This window comes from Nansenia antarctica, assembly GCF_963989245.1.
Source record: "Nansenia antarctica genome assembly, chromosome: 6".
Taxonomy (NCBI): domain Eukaryota; kingdom Metazoa; phylum Chordata; class Actinopteri; order Argentiniformes; family Microstomatidae; genus Nansenia; species Nansenia antarctica.
In genome coordinates this window covers 50,659,307-50,676,697 of record NC_137676.1, presented here as the reverse complement: position 1 = coordinate 50,676,697, position 17,391 = coordinate 50,659,307, and the positions used below count along the sequence as shown (strand labels likewise).

The 17,391-nt window shown below is 46.6% G+C and overlaps 1 protein-coding gene across 1 annotated transcript in view; it reads left to right on the top strand.

Annotated features, from left to right (window-relative positions):
• Positions 1-230: 230 nt before the first annotated feature.
• Positions 231-17,391, top strand: part of sema3b (sema domain, immunoglobulin domain (Ig), short basic domain, secreted, (semaphorin) 3B) — a gene marked incomplete at both ends in the record, with an annotated part of 26,263 nt that continues 9,102 nt past the window's right edge. The window contains 3 exons of the mRNA XM_080535308.1: positions 231-435; positions 1,308-1,465; positions 10,804-10,866. Coding sequence (XP_080391434.1) covers positions 231-435; positions 1,308-1,465; positions 10,804-10,866 — 426 coding nt within the window. The remainder of the gene's footprint in view (positions 436-1,307; positions 1,466-10,803; positions 10,867-17,391) is intronic.

Genomic DNA, 17,391 nt, shown 5'->3' with positions numbered 1-17,391 from the left:
AGACCGGGATAGAGCAGCGATCGTGACGACAACCAGCTATCTGTGGATAAGGCTAACAAATACACTAACAAATACACAATACAACCAGCTGAGCTGAACTGAACCAGACCAGTCCAACCAAGCCAACCCGACCCGTGTGTGCTTACAAGCCAAGCCGTGCTGAACCAGGCCAAGAAAACTGGTACTGACCAGAAACGAACCAAACCAAGCCCGAGCCATTCTAGGTGGCCATGATGATGACGATGATGATGATGATGGCGATGATGGTGACTTGTAGCTCCCTGCTGCTCCTCGGCCTCATGGCCGCCCAGGCCTCGTCCAGCGGCCTGCCCAAGCTCTCCTCTTCATCACCCTCCTCCTCCTCCTCCTCTTCCTCACCCTCACGCTCCTCTTCATCCTCCTCCGCCTCACCGCGGATGAAGCTCTCCTACAAAGGTAAGACCTGCCTGCCTGGGTGATAACGTTAGTTAGTCTCACTGGATGTGTGTGCATGCATATGTGCCGGCGTGTACGCGCGTGTGTGTGTGTGTGTGTGTGTGTGTGTGTGAGGTCTATCCATCTGACCCATCTTGGCAGTCCCAACAACACGAAGGAAACAGCAGAAAAGGTAACCTGCCCCCACCCCCCTCCTCCGTTATGCCCCAGTTTTCATCCTCAACAACACACAGGCGCACTGTTTTATCCACACTAGTGAACAGTAGCAGTGGTGTGTGTTTCTGTCAGTCTTGGCTAGAAGTCGAGGAGCTGAGTTTTGTCTTGTGAGTTGTGTCGGAAGCTCAATAACGAACAAAGCCACACCATCTAGGATCATCTCCATCCTGAGTTCAACACAAGGCTGGAGTGGGAGTGGGAGTGAAGTGGGAGAGAGACAGAGAGAGAGAGAGGGGGGGGGGGGAGAGAGAGTTTAGTTGCTGTAAGACAAGTAGGAAGGAGCTACTTATAATAACAGTATTTCAGGGTATTTATTTAACGTTGTATTTAATGTTGAGGGACCTTGGGGTTCCCCAGTGAGAGTGGCAATTAGGAAGTGGGTGAGAGAGGAGAGGATAGACAGATGATGGAGGAGGACAGGAAAGGAGGAGCGGAGAGATAGGGAGCCACAGAGCTTCTAAGCCCCTGACAGCTCTCCTGACAGCTGTTCTGAAGCTATGACAATACTGGTATCACAATACTGGTATCACAATACTGGCCTCCCATTGGATCCGTGTGTCAGTGCTCTGTTAAAGTTATCATGTATAGGAGTTATGTACTGACTATTAACTGTGTGTGTGTGTGTGTGTGTGTGTGTGTGTGTGTGTGTATTTCAGAGCTCCAACAGTTCCACGGAGTACGGCGTTTTGAGCTGGAGCGTTCCTGCTGTTTCAGCGCTCTCCTATTGGACGAGGAGAGGGGGCGGCTCTTTGTTGGCGCTCGCAACTTCCTGTTCTCCCTCAGTCTGGACAACATCGCCAAGCAGGAGCACAAGGTCAGACCAGCTGTCAATCAACTCTCAACCATCTCTTAATGGTCAACCAATTGATGATTTATTTATCAGTTTTTTACAACACAGATGTGATGAGTTTGTTCATGGTGATGCTATGGAATATGATTTGATGTCTTTATTTGTTACTGTCGTGTATTCTTATTGATTATGAATCAAAGAACAGTTAGTTTAAGACAATTTAATCAGTTACAGGCAGATTCATACATTACATGCGTTCTCCATGGACCTCGGGTGGGAAGAGAGCGCTCTCTGTCCCTCTCTCCCCGTTCCCCTCCAGAGGGGAGGGGCCAGCGTGCATGTGTGTCCCTGCCCAACCCCCAAAGGTCCCTGCTGGTCATCTGTGTCCCTGCATGCCCTGGCATGTGTGTGTGTCTAAAACATACCACATATTCATACATAGATCATACATACTACAGAAATATACGACACATCCCCCCTCGGACCACCCAGAGGGTGTTCCGAAACTAAACTACCATAAAACAAAAACAAAAACACAAAACCCCACAAAACATCCCAAAATTTTTTTTTTTTTTTTTTTTTTTTTTTTAAATAAAATTAAAAATTCAAAAAAAATAACAACAGACAGAAAAACTACACCAACACACAACACAAGAAGCACAATAACACAGACCAACCCAGGACCAGTATTAGGAACCAAAGATATCATAAACAAAAAATAGAAAACAACCAATAATAAAAAGAATTTTGAAAATAACAATCACAATTAAACTAAACACAGTTCATCATGCACAAATCAATACAGAAACTTCCAACGACCGATGTTTTCTTTGTCCTTGAAGCGTCAGGGTCAGAGGTTACTAGCACTTGTACCCAGTTGGAGAACAGCCTTTACCGCTGTCTCAGATTGATAACACTTTCATAGTCAGGAGCTTTCCATTTTCGTTGCGCTAGGAACAGAACCTCTTTCCTATCTTTGCATAACCACTACATCACTTCTCAACTGACATCAATCCCATACGATATAGAAATAAACAAACAATACACAAATAATGACATTCAGTTATCATAACACATAATTCCCCAACAGTAAGCACAGGACAAAGGGAATGCATTAATGCATAGATCTTCACCTCAGGTGAGGACTAGTCTTCTGAAAAGTTCATTAACGTGGACTGAGTGACTGATTTTCCAAAAACAGTCAATGAGGCCCTGCCTCCTAAGAAAGTCAAAAATCATGTCTGCTATAATAGGTGCTCCTATCTTGGCAAAATAAGTTTCCCATGCCCCTAAGACCGTTTCCAGCCATGCTATCATCTGCTGTCCATTCCCGTCGTTCCCTTTGATCTGCTGCTTCACTACCCTATTCATAGTCTTTAATCTTTTCCTAACTGGTCGTCGTCCGTCAGTGTCATTGAGGTTCAGGCAACCGCCTGGTCCCCTCCCACGCTGATCAAGGTCTGGGGAGTCGCCCTCAGCATCATCTGAAGCATGGTGCAGGCACTCGCCAGCATCCCCAGTAGCACAGGTGTCCAGGCTTTGGACACTCCCAGGCTGGACCTCCAGACTGTCAGCACTCTCTGCTTCGTTGGTTTCTGGTTCATTGGCATCTGGACAGCTTTCCACTGTCCCCTCGGTTTCAGGCACTGCCGGTGATGTCACTGGCTGTAACACTGGCATTGCCACTGGCTCTGGCAACACCACAGCATCTCCTCGTAGCTCCTCCTTCTCAGGTTCTCTGGGGACCTCGGCACCTGTTGGCACAACATCCTGCCTACTCTGTACATCCACCCCCCTGTCCACCACCCGTGGCCCTATTGGGGTAGGGATATGCCCAGACACCACTGGTGTACCCACTCTGATGTTGTTTCTCCAACAGACCCCACATTGACCTAAAGCATGGTCAATCTGTTCCATCAAATATGGACTCCAAAACCCATATTTCTTGGTGATCTTGCGTCTCACCTCCCCCCTAGCCACATGTGCTAATCCATGAGCTTCCTGTATTAACATGCCTAATAAATCTGAGGGTGCTACAACCAACCCCTCATGATTCCTCCATAGACCTGTGTCATCCTGACTTGCCCCCCTTGCTAGCCAAACGCTCTTGTCTAACGTAGTTACTCTACTCTGTAACATCAATAAATCCTCAAGTGTGACCATGCCCTGTAATTGCTTTTCATGTGTGACCAGAAGACCTTTACCTGCCTTGTCTGCTCCTGTAATGGCTTTGGCTGCATCCTCTGCAGCCCTGTTACCTTGTGTGACATGTGATGAGTCAGACCTGTGTGTGGCACACTTCACTATAGCTAATTCCTTTGGCTTCATCATGGCTTGTAACAGCTTCATGATCTGTGCGTGATGCTGTATAGGCGTACCATCAGTTCTCTTAAAACCCCGCCCCCTCCATACAGCTCCATTAAAATGACAAACATTATGTGCATAGGCAGAGTCGGTGTACACTGTCACTCTCCGTCCGGTTCCCAAGTTGCATGCTTCTGTGACGGCAATCAATTCAGCCAACTGAGCCGAGCAAGGCTGAGGAACTGCCTCAGCCTGTTCTACAATAAACTTTGAATTCTGTGCTTTAACTAAGGAATACCCAGCGCACAACGTTTCTCCTACCCCGTAACAAGACCCATCAACCCAATATTCTATATCAGCTCCCTTTAAAGGCAAAGCTTGTAGGTCTGTTCTATGCTTAATCACTCTGGCTGTCGATGGAATCTGAACACCGGATGGCACCGTCACCTGACAGCCGTTAGGTGTGCATTTTACTGTACAGTTCAATTGGCATAGAGCATCTCTCCCTAGCAGCCCTGTTGGCGTGTGTTCTGACACAAGTGTTGACAGAGTTGCTCTCTGTCCCTTGTACTCTAAGTCTACAAGCTCAGTTGTAGGAATCAGCTGTTTAATTCCCTCAAATCCGATTGTCTTCACATATTCTCTAGACATAGGGAGGTGCGTGGCGCCTTCAGGCTTCTGTGTCACCACCAGCTGGCACCTCCCACTCGGATCTTCCGGGCACCCCTATAGGCCAGCTGCTGGGCCTCCGTAAGGGTTCATCACTCCTGGAGCAGGTGTAGTAGGGGGCCAATATCCTCCTCCTTGGCTCCCCCCTGCGCCCCCCTGGGGCCTGTTGCAGCAGGCACAGGCTAGATGTCCATTCTGGTCGCATTGGCATGGTTCTAGCATCTCCTTCCCTGCTGCTGTCCATCCCCCTGGTGGTGGTCCTTGGCCAGGCTGTGTGTACATCTGGTATGGAACCGCTTGCACCCCTGGTGGCCCTTGTGGGTATGGATACCCCCCTTGTGGCCCCTGTGGGTAGGACTGGTAAGTAGCAGGATACCCCCCTTGTGGCCCCTGTGAGTAGGACTGGTAAGTAGCAGTCTGCACTCCAGGTGGCGGTTGCTGTGGGGCTAAAGCCTGCACTCCCTCTATGTTCCTCTCGCTTTCAGTCAATTGCAAATGAGTCAATATTCTGAGGGATTCTTCGTCTCGTGCCTTCTGTATCTGAATGTTCTTTCGATATAACTCAACTTGATGAGCTACGTGGTCTATATAAACAGCTTTGTTCATGTGTCGTAGCCCCACCACTTCTGCTAGCTTATCCTTAACTGGGGTAGGAAGCCCTTCTTGTATTTTTTCCCTGATTATGGATTTTTCTAAGGGGTTATCTTCAGCGTCTTTCCCTGTCACACTTCTCCATTGAGCGTGCATACGGGCAATATAACCCCTGGGATTCTCATCCCCCCCCAGTGGCTTCACAATGATATTGTCTGGGTGAATGTGAGTAGGGTAGGTCTCTCTGATTGCTTTCCACAGCCTGCCTCTGTTTGCTGCGAAGAGCTCTGGATCATAAACTGATGTATTGATATATCTATGAAGTCCTGCCTTCATCAATATTTCCTGCATTGTATCCAATCCTGCAATAAAAGCTAAGAGTCTTTTCAGGTCTCCCATCGCGGCCTGCGTTCCTGTCAGTATCACGTCGACCTCTCGCGTCCACGAATGTCCTCCCTCTTGAAGAACTGGGAGTTTCTCGATCACTTCAGACAAATCTGTATGATGCCACGGATGATATTCCATCTTGTTACCCCGAATCAGCACTGGACAGTTCTTTAATGTATTTGATGACATTCGGTGACAATCTCCCTCTTTCTCCGGGCGTCTTCTCCCACCTTTCCTTTCGGCTGTGGCTATCATCTTCCTGACCTGCGCGTTGTAGCCTCCATCTGCATTGTAGTCATCACTTGAGTCTTCACTGCCATCTTCGCTGTCATCTTCCTCGTCACTCCTGTCGTCCCCTTTTCCCCTTGGCTCCTTCTTCTTCTTCTGGGAATGATCCTCCAGTGCCTTAGCATATGGAGGGGGACTGGAGGCAGAACACAGGTCTAGGGATGAAATGTTCAGTTTCTGTTCCAGTGTCCTGGCCAATTCTTTTTTCTTTTCCGGTTCCATCTGAGCTATTTTCTGTCCCTCTACCTTAAATAGATCTAAAATAGCTAACTCTAACTTGCGTTTCTCTGATCTAATCTTTCCTCTTTGATGTGCTTTGTGCCCATTGATAAGTATTTCCAATGTTGCAATTAATTGTAAATTAATGCTGCCCTCTTTCGGCCACGGCTGTTCAATGTATGCCCAACGGCTATTCCATTTCGTAGACATTTTGCTAATTTCCCTAACAAGAGGATTCATTTTTTCCACTACAGCCATAGGGGATAACGTAGCCAACATTCCACGATGTTCACTAATATCTTTTAACAGCTTCGTGGAATTCGACCCCATTCTACTTTGCTCAATATGCTGACAATATTCTATATTAGATAAGGTGTACGCTTCTTACAACCCACCTTATTTTGTCTTGTTTGCTAAACAAATGCTAGTCCAATATAACTGTATTGACCATCCCCACAAAAACCCTGCAACTCCAGAATAACAGACTTGCCTCTTGTGTATGTCAGTGCAGTATTAACTTAAATCTAATAGCTGTGTAAGTACTTTATACTTAAATGTGTTTCCTAATTGTTTATGAATGTGTCACTTAATTACTCATTCAATACTAATTACAGTTCTGGTCAACACAATTATTAAATCACAAAAGCTGGTCACACCTAAGTATTCACTGATCCACAAAAACCCTTTTACTGCTCAACTATCAAATATGTACTATTCTGCTATTCCTTAATCAAACACTGTGGAAATGACCTAACTAAAATAAAAGATGTAAATTACAAATATTAATTATAACCTGTAAAGAAATCGACTTGTTATTTGGAAAAGAATGAATGATTAATTATTAATTACACACTTAAAGAAATCGACTTGTCATTTGGAAGGAATAAAATGATTAATTATTCATTACAATCTGTAAGGAAATCGACTTGTTATTTGAAAGGAACAAAATGATCAATTCTCAATTACAATCTGTAAGGAAATCGACCTGCTACTCGGAAGGAATGCACAATCAACTAGACTTAGTCATTTACACTTCATTGATGTAATCCTGTGAAGTCAATTAGCTATTATCAACATATCATTAGATTGTCACAAAACAATTGATCAAAGTTTTGTGAAAACAGAGAAATAAAATGATCTGAATAATTAATTCAATCAATTTGTAATTAATTAAATTAATTAAATTAATGTAATACATTACAATCATTTATAACCATCTATTTATTAATGTATCGGACTGTTTCATCGACCTCAGCTGTATCTCCCTGAGGATTTAGTGTTTTAAAATGTATTGTCGTATTTCGTCCAGCAGGCGGCGCCAAGTAACCGACTTGCGTATCGATTGCGCATGCGCCAGCGCCTCCGTGTAAAAATGGAGTAGGGGAAGGAGGGGCTAGTCTTTGTCCTTCTGGGGGAAAAACCCGCTGTGGACTCCCAGATCAATCTTTACAACATAACATTGCTTAAACTTTAAACTACTTTAAAATACCCCGATGATCAATTCACTATCTTTCTATCTTTGAATCACTACAATCTATGTAATGCAACAATCACACGCAACGTGTCTGTATGTTTGAACAACAGGAGAAGAAGGAGGAGAGGGAGGGGCTAGTCTTTGTCCTTCTCTGTGGGGAAACCCCCGCGTGTTTGTAGCCTGCTTTAAAACAATCTCTTTAACACAACTTGTTTTCATAAACGATTACTTTTCACGACACAGCAATATCAAGATTATCTTTATCTCATTCAAATATTCTACGTTCACGTTTCCCTCATAAAGATGGCCTCTGTGTTTGTCCTTTCTCAAGGACAAAGAAAAATGGCGTCTAAGAATAGACTCTCTGACACACTGCAAATGGCGTCTAAATGCAAATGGCGTCTAAACTCCGCTGAAAGTACACTGCTTACACAATGGCGTCCTTCCAAACAGACAAAAGAGCCTCACATGTTCTCCACTGCTACAATATAAAACAGACTACCGAGTCCACCCACACTCCAACACATAAACACAACCTCACCGAATTTTACACAGACACACACGATATTCCAATACCGTACAAACAAACCTTACCATCAAACACTATATTTTACAAAAAACGGGCTTCCAAGTCCGGCTCTCACCACCCACCCATCAAAGATTATGAAAAGTTTGCTTCTATTCCAACAAGATTACCGTTACACAGATTCTTTTGACTATAACTTATCTGAGATTTACAGCCTATTTTAAACACACCAATCGACTAGAGAGAGATTTCTGCAGAAAATCTACCTTCTTCGTCGAATTGAAGAGTCCGCACAATACTGTAAATTAAGTTATATTATCTCCGTCGCTTGCTCGCCATTACTGTCGTGTATTCTTATTGATTATGAATCAAAGAACAGTTAGTTTAAGACAATTTAATCAGTTACAGGCAGATTCATACATTACATGCGTTCTCCATGGACCTCGGGTGGGAAGAGAGCGCTCTCTGTCCCTCTCTCCCCGTTCCCCTCCAGAGGGGAGGGGCCAGCGTGCATGTGTGTCCCTGCCCAACCCCCAAAGGTCCCTGCTGGTCATCTGTGTCCCTGCATGCCCTGGCATGTGTGTGTGTCTAAAACATACCACATATTCATACATAGATCATACATACTACAGAAATATACGACAATATCTTCATTGACTTTTATCCCATCACAAAGTCCTATTGAGTTTAATAGAGCTCTTTACAGGCCAAGAGGGCAACTTGAAAAGAGTAATAAGATAACCCATCTGCGTCATTATAAATAGGGGTTGACGAGTGTCCTTTCGGTCATCTCCATCAAAGAGGATGAAGACCTGACCCAATGGCCTGAAGTGTCACATCCTGACATACAACTACCATATTGAATCTCCCGGGAATTCATGTGAAAAATGACATAATTGTTTTGGTCCTTAAGACACTTTATTTTGCTGTTTTGGCAGTCTGTCCAATGTGACTCACTTTCCCCGGCCCTAGTTTTGGTTATAGCTTGCTGTTAATTATTTTGACAAGAAATTGTAGCTAGCTAGCTATAACCTCTTCATACAGTATATACTGTATATATATATATATATATATATATATATATATATATATATATATATATATAGGCTATAGTCTATAGTTCAGTTCATCGGTCTATACTACAGTTAATCACATTGGCAAATGCATCATCTATGCCCATTGAACAGATGTATTCATTATCCCATCTTAAGAAAACAAATGTAACACTCTCATCTAGGGATTTACACGGCAAGTCAAATGAGATAGAGTAGAGGTAGAGTCCACAGACTCAGGGTCCCACTGTTCACCATTTTGTATCCTCTCTGCGGATGGCCTGAAGCCACAGATCTCTTCCTTTACTGTCCTTCGCTCTGGGGAAGTAAAGTAAATCGTAAACTGGGACTTTTAAAAATATTTGACGTGCAAAATACTACGCAGCAGCTTTTAGGCTTGGTGACACTAAGTCACAGTTAACTTCCAATAAGGCACCAGCACTTTTCCGTGCTCGATTTCCCCCCAAAAATGGCGTGGTCGTTCTGATGACAGGGAGGTGACGTATGACTGCTCTGATGAATGCTAGCAGGGAATGTTACAGTGACATAGAGGTGATTTAGACTGGGAATATTATAGTGATTTAGACAGGGGATATTATGGTGATTTAGACTGGGAATATTATAGTGATTTAGACAGGGAATATTATAGTGATTTAGACAGGGAATATTATAGTGATTTAGACAGGGAATATTATAGTGATTTAGACTGAGACACTGAATTTTGTGGTGACTTTGGGGTGATAGAGTCAGGGAATGTTGTGTTGACTAAAGAGGTGATTTAGACATGGAATGTTGTTGTGATTTAGAGTTGATTTAGACATGGCATGTTGTAGTGTTAGAGGTGAGAGTAAGAGTTGATTTAGATAGGGAATGTTGTATTGTTAGAGTTGATTTAGATAGGGAATGCTGTGGTGTAAGAGTTGATTTAGATTGGGAATGTTGTGGCGTTAGAGTTGATTTAGATTGGGAATGTTGTAGTGTTAGAGTTGATTTAGATTGGGAATGTTGTGGCGTTAGAGTTGATTGACCGTGCCAGATCTGTGTTGACAGGCTGACAAATCTCTCTCTTATCCAATCAGAGAAGGGATGAGGGGTCAGGGTCAGGGGTCGGCATGCCAATGTGGGGTTAGGTAATCTCTGCTAACCTGTCATCACCTCACACACAACCTCTCACACACACACACACACACACACATATGATGTTCCCTATTACTTGACATGAAGAGGCCAATAATTGGTTGATTATGTTCATCAAGGCTGCACTGTAATGGGACTGGACAAGCTAACCAACCACAGACAGATACAACTGGATTAAACACAGATTTGACCCTAACCTGTCCACTGACATATGGATCACAGACCCTATGAACACACACACACACACACACACACACACACACACACGCATGCATGCACACACGCACACACACACACACACACACACACACACACACACACACACACACACACACACACTCCTGTTCCTGGTTGACTTCTTTGTTGCAATGGGACACATGGATACACAGCGACAACGTGGCAGAGAGGGGAGGTGAAGAGGGGAGGAGAGCAGGAGTGGAGGAGAAGGAGGAGAGGAGAAAGAGGGGAATAGAGGAGGAATAGATGCGAGTAGGAAGCGTGAAAGAGAGGAGGAAGAGAAGAAAGGAGTAAGAGGGGACGAGAGGATAGGAGGAATGGAGGAGAGGAGGAGAGGAGAAGAGGAAAGGGCTTCCTCAGAAATGTCCCTGAAGGTGTTGGACAGGTCTGTCCCTGCTGGAGGTCATGACCCCCAGACATGCTTCCATCCGGTAGCCTCCTAACCCCTGACCCCTGACCCCGGCTCTCTGTGTTTCAGATCTACTGGCCCGCCCCTGTGGACTGGAGGGAGGAGTGTAACTGGGCTGGGAAGGACATCAATGTGAGTAACGCACACACACACACACACACACACACACACAAACACACAACCTGAGTAACACTTACACACACACACACACACACACACACAAACAACCTGAGTAACACACACACACACACACAAACACGCACACACGCACACATGCACACACTGTACAGAATGCTAGCCTGCGTTTATAGTTCTGGCCACAGGAAAAAATAAGGCATGGCTGACACATGTATATGATCATCAACAAAGGGAGAAGGACTCAGCATATGTATGTATTCCCATTCGATGTGGATGGTTCACAGGGATGTGTGCCTCTAACCAGGGGAGGCTGGTGGAGGCAGACATCGGAGGATGGGGCTCGTTGTAATGCATGGAACGGAATGAGGAATGGTATCAAACACAACGTCCTCCGATGTCTGCCTTCACCAGCCTCCCCCAGTCTCTGACCCAGAGAAAGGAAACAGTGTTGTTTACGGGGCTGGTTCGAATAGATATCGGATCCTCTCCATAGTCCCTCTCCCTGGGGCGCTGACACTCCCTAACTGGTCCTTCCTGTGGCTGGAGCCTGGGTGTTGTTAGACTGGGCCAAGGCAGGCCAAGGCAGGCTAGGACAGGGTAGGGCTGTATGAAGTCCTCAGGCCAGAGACCACCCGCACTTATACTCAATACACTCATCTGTCTCACTCAGTGTGTGTGTGTGTGTGTGTGTGTGTGTGTGTGAGTGTGTGTGTGTGTGTGTGTGTGTGTGTGTGTGTGTGTGTGTGTGTGTGTAAGGGGACAGAGGAGAACAGAAACCCCTCATCAGTGTGATTACACAGCTGGAGGACAGACAACGAAGTCCATTCATACTGCAGAACGGCCTCCTGTTTCACCTGAACACTGTGTGTGTGTCTGTGTGTCTGTGTGTGTGTGTGTGTGTGTGTGTGTGTGTGTGTGTGTGGGTGCGTGTGTGTGTGTGTGCATGTGTGTGTGGGTGCGTGCGTGCGTGCGTGTGTGTCTGTGAGAATGTGCATGTGCCTGTCCGTGTGTGCGAGAGTAGAAGAGGCTTCTATTTCGCTCTTGGCCTTGGTGCTCGGGTGACACATACACATACATACACACACACACACTCACACACACACACACACACACACAAACAGACCTAGACAGAACATCAGTGAACAGACAGATAAGACTGGTGTGGGTTCACTGTACAGCTTAACACACACCTGTTCACTCTCTTCTCTGCCTTCACCCCCCCCCCCCACACACACACATCTCCAGTAGGATGGTGTTATGGGTTATGGGTTATGGGGGGTTTTGTGGTCTTCTGGTCTTCTCAGTGTGTGTGTGTGTGTGTGTGTGTGTGTGTGTGTGTGTGTCCATCCAAGTGACTATCTGAGATCTAGCAGGCTGAGGTCCCTCTATCACGTGACATACACTCACACACACACACACACACACACACACACACACACACACACACACATTGTGGAGTGTGGTGACCTTACTCTTCTTTTTTCATTTTAGGAACAAGAAACTCAACAGAAAATCAGCTTCTTTACAAAAAGGGAACATACTTAATAACAATAATATAAAAAGCAAGAATCTGAAAAATTAACAAACAAATATGAGGTCATCAAATAAATTTAAATCAAACAGAATTTGTCTAATTTAACATACATCGTTACATATTTTACGTTCAATAGTCATGAGGATTCAGATACATTGGCTAAATAAATACATTTTTCCTAGCGTTTTTCTCCCAGTTCTTTTTGGAGCCTCATGGTGTCATTCTAAAGGTGACCTCACTCATGACCCTAATTATGGTTCATGTTGTCTCTCTGCAGGCTGAGGCTTTAATTAGGGTTAGGACCAGAACTGACTGTGTGAACTTTGAAACAAGGACAAGGTTCCTCCTCCTCCTTCACCTCTCTCTCTCTCTCTCTCTCTCTCTCTCTCTCTCTCTCTCTCTCTCTCTCTCTCTATATATATATATATATATATATATCCCTCCCTTCTTCCTTCTCTCCCTCGTTCCACCTCTCAAGCTCTCCTCCACTTGTGTGTCCCCTGAGAAACAAAGACCTTCATCTTATTTATGGCCCGAGCCAGGATGTTTTGTTCTCTTTCTTCCCCAACCTCTCTCTCTCCCTCCTCCTCTCTCTTTCTTTCTCTTCCTCTTTTATCTAAGACCAGACAGATTCCTCATACAGCCCAGTCATTAAGCTGCTCTGTCATAAACACAAGCCCTTCCCAACACCTCACCATAGAGACCCAGACAGGCAGATGTGTTGGAGTAGCCTCCTTCTCCACAACACCGCCAACAGTCCAGCCAAACGTCCTCACTCTCTTTCAGTAGACTGGGAGGAATACTGTTTGGTCATGCCAACAACAGCCAAGGAAGGTCAAATGTTACCTGGCTCCTCCTGGTCACCTAACTAGTCCCTCCCTGGTCACCTGACTAGTCCCTCCCTGGTCACCTGACTAGTCCCTCCCTGGTCACCTGACTAGTCCCTCCCTGGTCACCTAACTAGTGCCTCCCTGGTCACCTGACTAGTCCCTCCCTGGTCACCTGACTAGTGCCTCCCTGGTCACCTGACTAGTGCCTCCCTGGTCACCTGACTAGTGCCTCCCTGGTCACCTGACTAGTCCCTCCCTGGTCACCTGACTAGTCCCTCCCTGGTCACCTGACTAGTGCCTCCCTGGTCACCTAACTAGTCCCTCCCTGGTCACCTGACTAGTGCCTCCCTGGTCACCTGACTAGTCCCTCCCTGGTCACCTGACTAGTCCCTCCCTGGTCACCTGACTAGTCCCTCCCTGGTCACCTAACTAGTCCCTCCCTGGTCACCTGACTAGTGCCTCCCTGGTCACCTGACTAGTCCCTCCCTGGTCACCTGACTAGTGCCTCCCTGGTCACCTGACTAGTCCCTCCCTGGTCACCTAACTAGTCCCGCCCTGGTCACCTAACTAGTGCCTCCCTGGTCACCTGACTAGTGCCTCCCTGGTCACCTGACTAGTCCCTCCCTGGTCACCTGACTAGTCCCTCCCTGGTCACCTGACTAGTCCCTCCCTGGTCACCTGACTAGTGCCTCCCTGGTCACCTAACTAGTGCCTCCCTGGTCACCTGACTAGTGCCTCCCTGGTCACCTGACTAGTGCCTCCCTGGTCACCTGACTAGTGCCTCCCTGGTCACCTAACTAGTCCCTCCCTGGTCACCTGACTAGTGCCTCCCTGGTCACCTGACTAGTGCCTCCCTGGTCACCTGACTAGTCCCTCCCTGGTCACCTAACTAGTGCCTCCCTGGTCACCTGACTAGTCCCTCCCTGGTCACCTAACTAGTCCCTCCCTGGTCACCTGACTAGTGCCTAACTGGTCACCTGACTAGTCCCTCCCTGGTCACCTGACTAGTGCCTCCCTGGTCATCTGTCCACTCTGCCACACTGCCACTGCATTATTCTATAACATAATTATAGGTTATATATAGACCTAAACATTAGACATTATATATAAACTGTATATGTCACTTCTGAATGTCCCTCTGCAACATCTGCTGATAGAAAAGAGCATTGCAGCCTTGGGAAAAAACGATGGCAGCGAAACTGAACGCAATTACACAGCAATACTGCAAAATAGCTTTGTACTAGCTTATCCTGGTGTGATTTTGAAAATGTGAGTCTACTGGGTGGTAAAACTCACATATATAGGAAAAGTCATGAAAGTAGGGTCCTGAAATGTTATTGAGTTCCAAGATGATTCTATTTCTTATTCTAAGATTATTCTAAGATTAGTCTATTATATCTTTTTTTAACTCACTGGTTGATTTTGTCTCTTTTCTTTCTCTCTCTCTCTCTCTCTCTCTCTCTTACCCCGGCTCAGCCAAGCATACTGTATAGCACTCAGCTGAAAGAGAGGGAGGGAGGGGTCGGGGGGGGGGGGCACTAGAGAACTCTGAAAGAGCAATATACACTGAGGAGTTAGACAGTGAGAACAAAAGAGAGACACGGAGGAAGAAATGAATGAAAAAGAAAGAAATGCAGAGAGAGAGAGAGAGAGAGAGAGAGAGAGAGAGAGAGAGAGAGAGGCAAAGCCATCCTCCTCAGAGTGCTGTGGACCCCCCCTCTCAGCCACAGGCTGCTTGTGCTCAGTCAAAGGGGTGTTTAATTAATGGGGTCTTGAGGGGTCAAAGATCACCAGGGACCCCTGTGAGGGCAGTCAGAGAGAAGGAACAACCCCCCCCCCCCCTCTCTCTCTCTCTCTCTCTCTCTCTCTCTCTCTCTCTCTCTCTCTCTCTCTGTCTCTCTCTCTCTCTGTCTCTCTCTCTCTCTCTTTCTCTCTCTCTCTCTCTCTCCCTCTCTCTCTCTCTCTCTCTCTCTTTCAAAGCCTCCTTTCTCTATAAACCTTCTGTCTTTCTTCTTTCTCAGTCACTCTTGCTTTCCCTTTGTGACATTGCCACACATCAAAGCATCAAAGCAATAAAGTCCATTCATTCATTCATCTGCTGTCCACGGCCACTGTCGGTCTAACCTCAACCTGCCCCCCACGCTAATTGTGTGAGTGTGAGCGTGTGTGTGTGTATGTATGTGTGTGTGTGTATGTGTGTGTATGTGTATGTGTGTGCGTGAGCGTGTGTGTGTGTGTGTATAGTTGGCAGGGTGGCATACGTAGTTGGCACATTGTGCAGAGTGGAGGGGTGTGTGTGTGGAGGGGGGTTCTGCGTGTCCCCCTCACTGGGTAAACAGGCCCCCTGATCTGTTTGTCAACAGCTTGATTGGCCCATCGATGGGTCTGCCACCTCCCCCCCCCGCCCCCCGCCCCCCGCCCAGCCCCCTGACTCGCCCCCCCTGGGGGGGCTTTAAAAGCGCCATGGCTCAAAGCAGTTCTTTGTTCCAGGGCACTAGGGCAGGGTGTGTGTGTCTGGGGTAATGAGGCACAGCTCCCCACGGCTGGGGCTGGAGGGGGACTGGCCCTGGGTACACTGTCTATCTGTCTGTCTGTCTGTCTGCCTCTGTCTGTCTGTCTGTCTGTCTGCCTCTGTCTGTCTGTCTGTCTCTGTCTGTCGGTCGGTCTGTCTGTCTATCATGCACCGACGCATACTTAATTGTTGTTCCCAATTACACACAAATGACTCTGTGTATATTTAGTGAGGTGAAGCATTAATCACCTCCCTGAAGGAGGCGGGCTCTATGCATCCTTACATTGACCTACTATGAATCACACAGAGGTCAGTTATTTAAGGATGAGGGCATGACTGGTAATAGCTGCATGAGGACAGATGTATAGGAGAAGAGAGAGAGGGAGGGAGGGAGGGAGAGAGAGAGAGAGGGGCAGAGAGGGGGGAAAGAGAGAGTGAAAAAGAGAGAGAAAAGAGATACAGTCAATCACACACACACACACACACACACACACACACACACACACACACACACAGGGGAGAAGTGATACATCTATACTGTGGAGGGTCAGATCCCCTGGGGTCCGGGGGGAAGATTTGGTCCGTGGCATGATTGTTGGTGTCAGATGGGTTTGAGTGTTTCTGAAACTACTGCGTGTGCCTGTCCGTGTGTGTGTGTGTGTGTGTGTGTGTGTGTGTGTGTGTGTGTGTGTGTGTGTGTGTGTGTGTGTGTGTGTGTGTGTGGGTAGAAGAGGCTTGTATTTCGCTCTTGGCCTTGGTGTTGGGATGAAACACAGACACACACCCAGACCTAGACAGAACAGCAGTGAACAGATAAGACAAGAGGGCTGTTGTAGGTTCACTGTGCAGCTTAACACACAGCTGTTCACTCTCTTCTCTGTCTTGTCTTCAACCCCCCCCCCCCCCCCCCCCCCCGGTACCCTGGAACAAGGACGACGGACACACAGACACACACAGACACACACACCTCCAGTAGGATCATCTTAGAGTGGTTACTTGTCTTCTCCTTGTGTGTGTGTGTGTGTGTGTGTGTGTGTGTGTGTGTGTGTATGTGTGTGCCCGTCCAAGTGTGTCCGTTGTCTTTGTTCCAGGGTACCAGGGCAGGGTGTGTGTGTCTGGGGTAAAGAGGCACAGCTCTCCACAGCTGGGGCTGGAGGGGGTCGGAGGGACTGGCCCTGGGTAAACTCATGCAAGGACGCACGGACGCACGCACGCACACACACACACACACACACACACACACACACACACACACACACACACATACAATTGTTGTTGCCATGAATGACACATGAATGACTGATGTGTATCTTTCGTGAGGTGAAGCATTAATCACCACCCTGATGAATGAGCCACACAGAGGTCAGTTATTTAAGGATGAGGACATGACTGGTAATAGCTGCATGAGGACAGATGTATAGGAGAAGAACGAGAGGGAGGGAGGGAGGGAGAGAGGGAGGGAGGGAGGGAGGGAGAGAGGGAGGGAGGAGGGAGGGAGAGAGAGAGAGGTGTATTTATGTAATGTTCACTGTTACATTTTTATTGTTTTATTGTTTATTTATAATTCTACATGCTTTGGCAGTGTAAACGGTTGTTTCCCATGCTAATAAAGCCTTTTGAATTTAATTGTGAAAGAGAGAGAG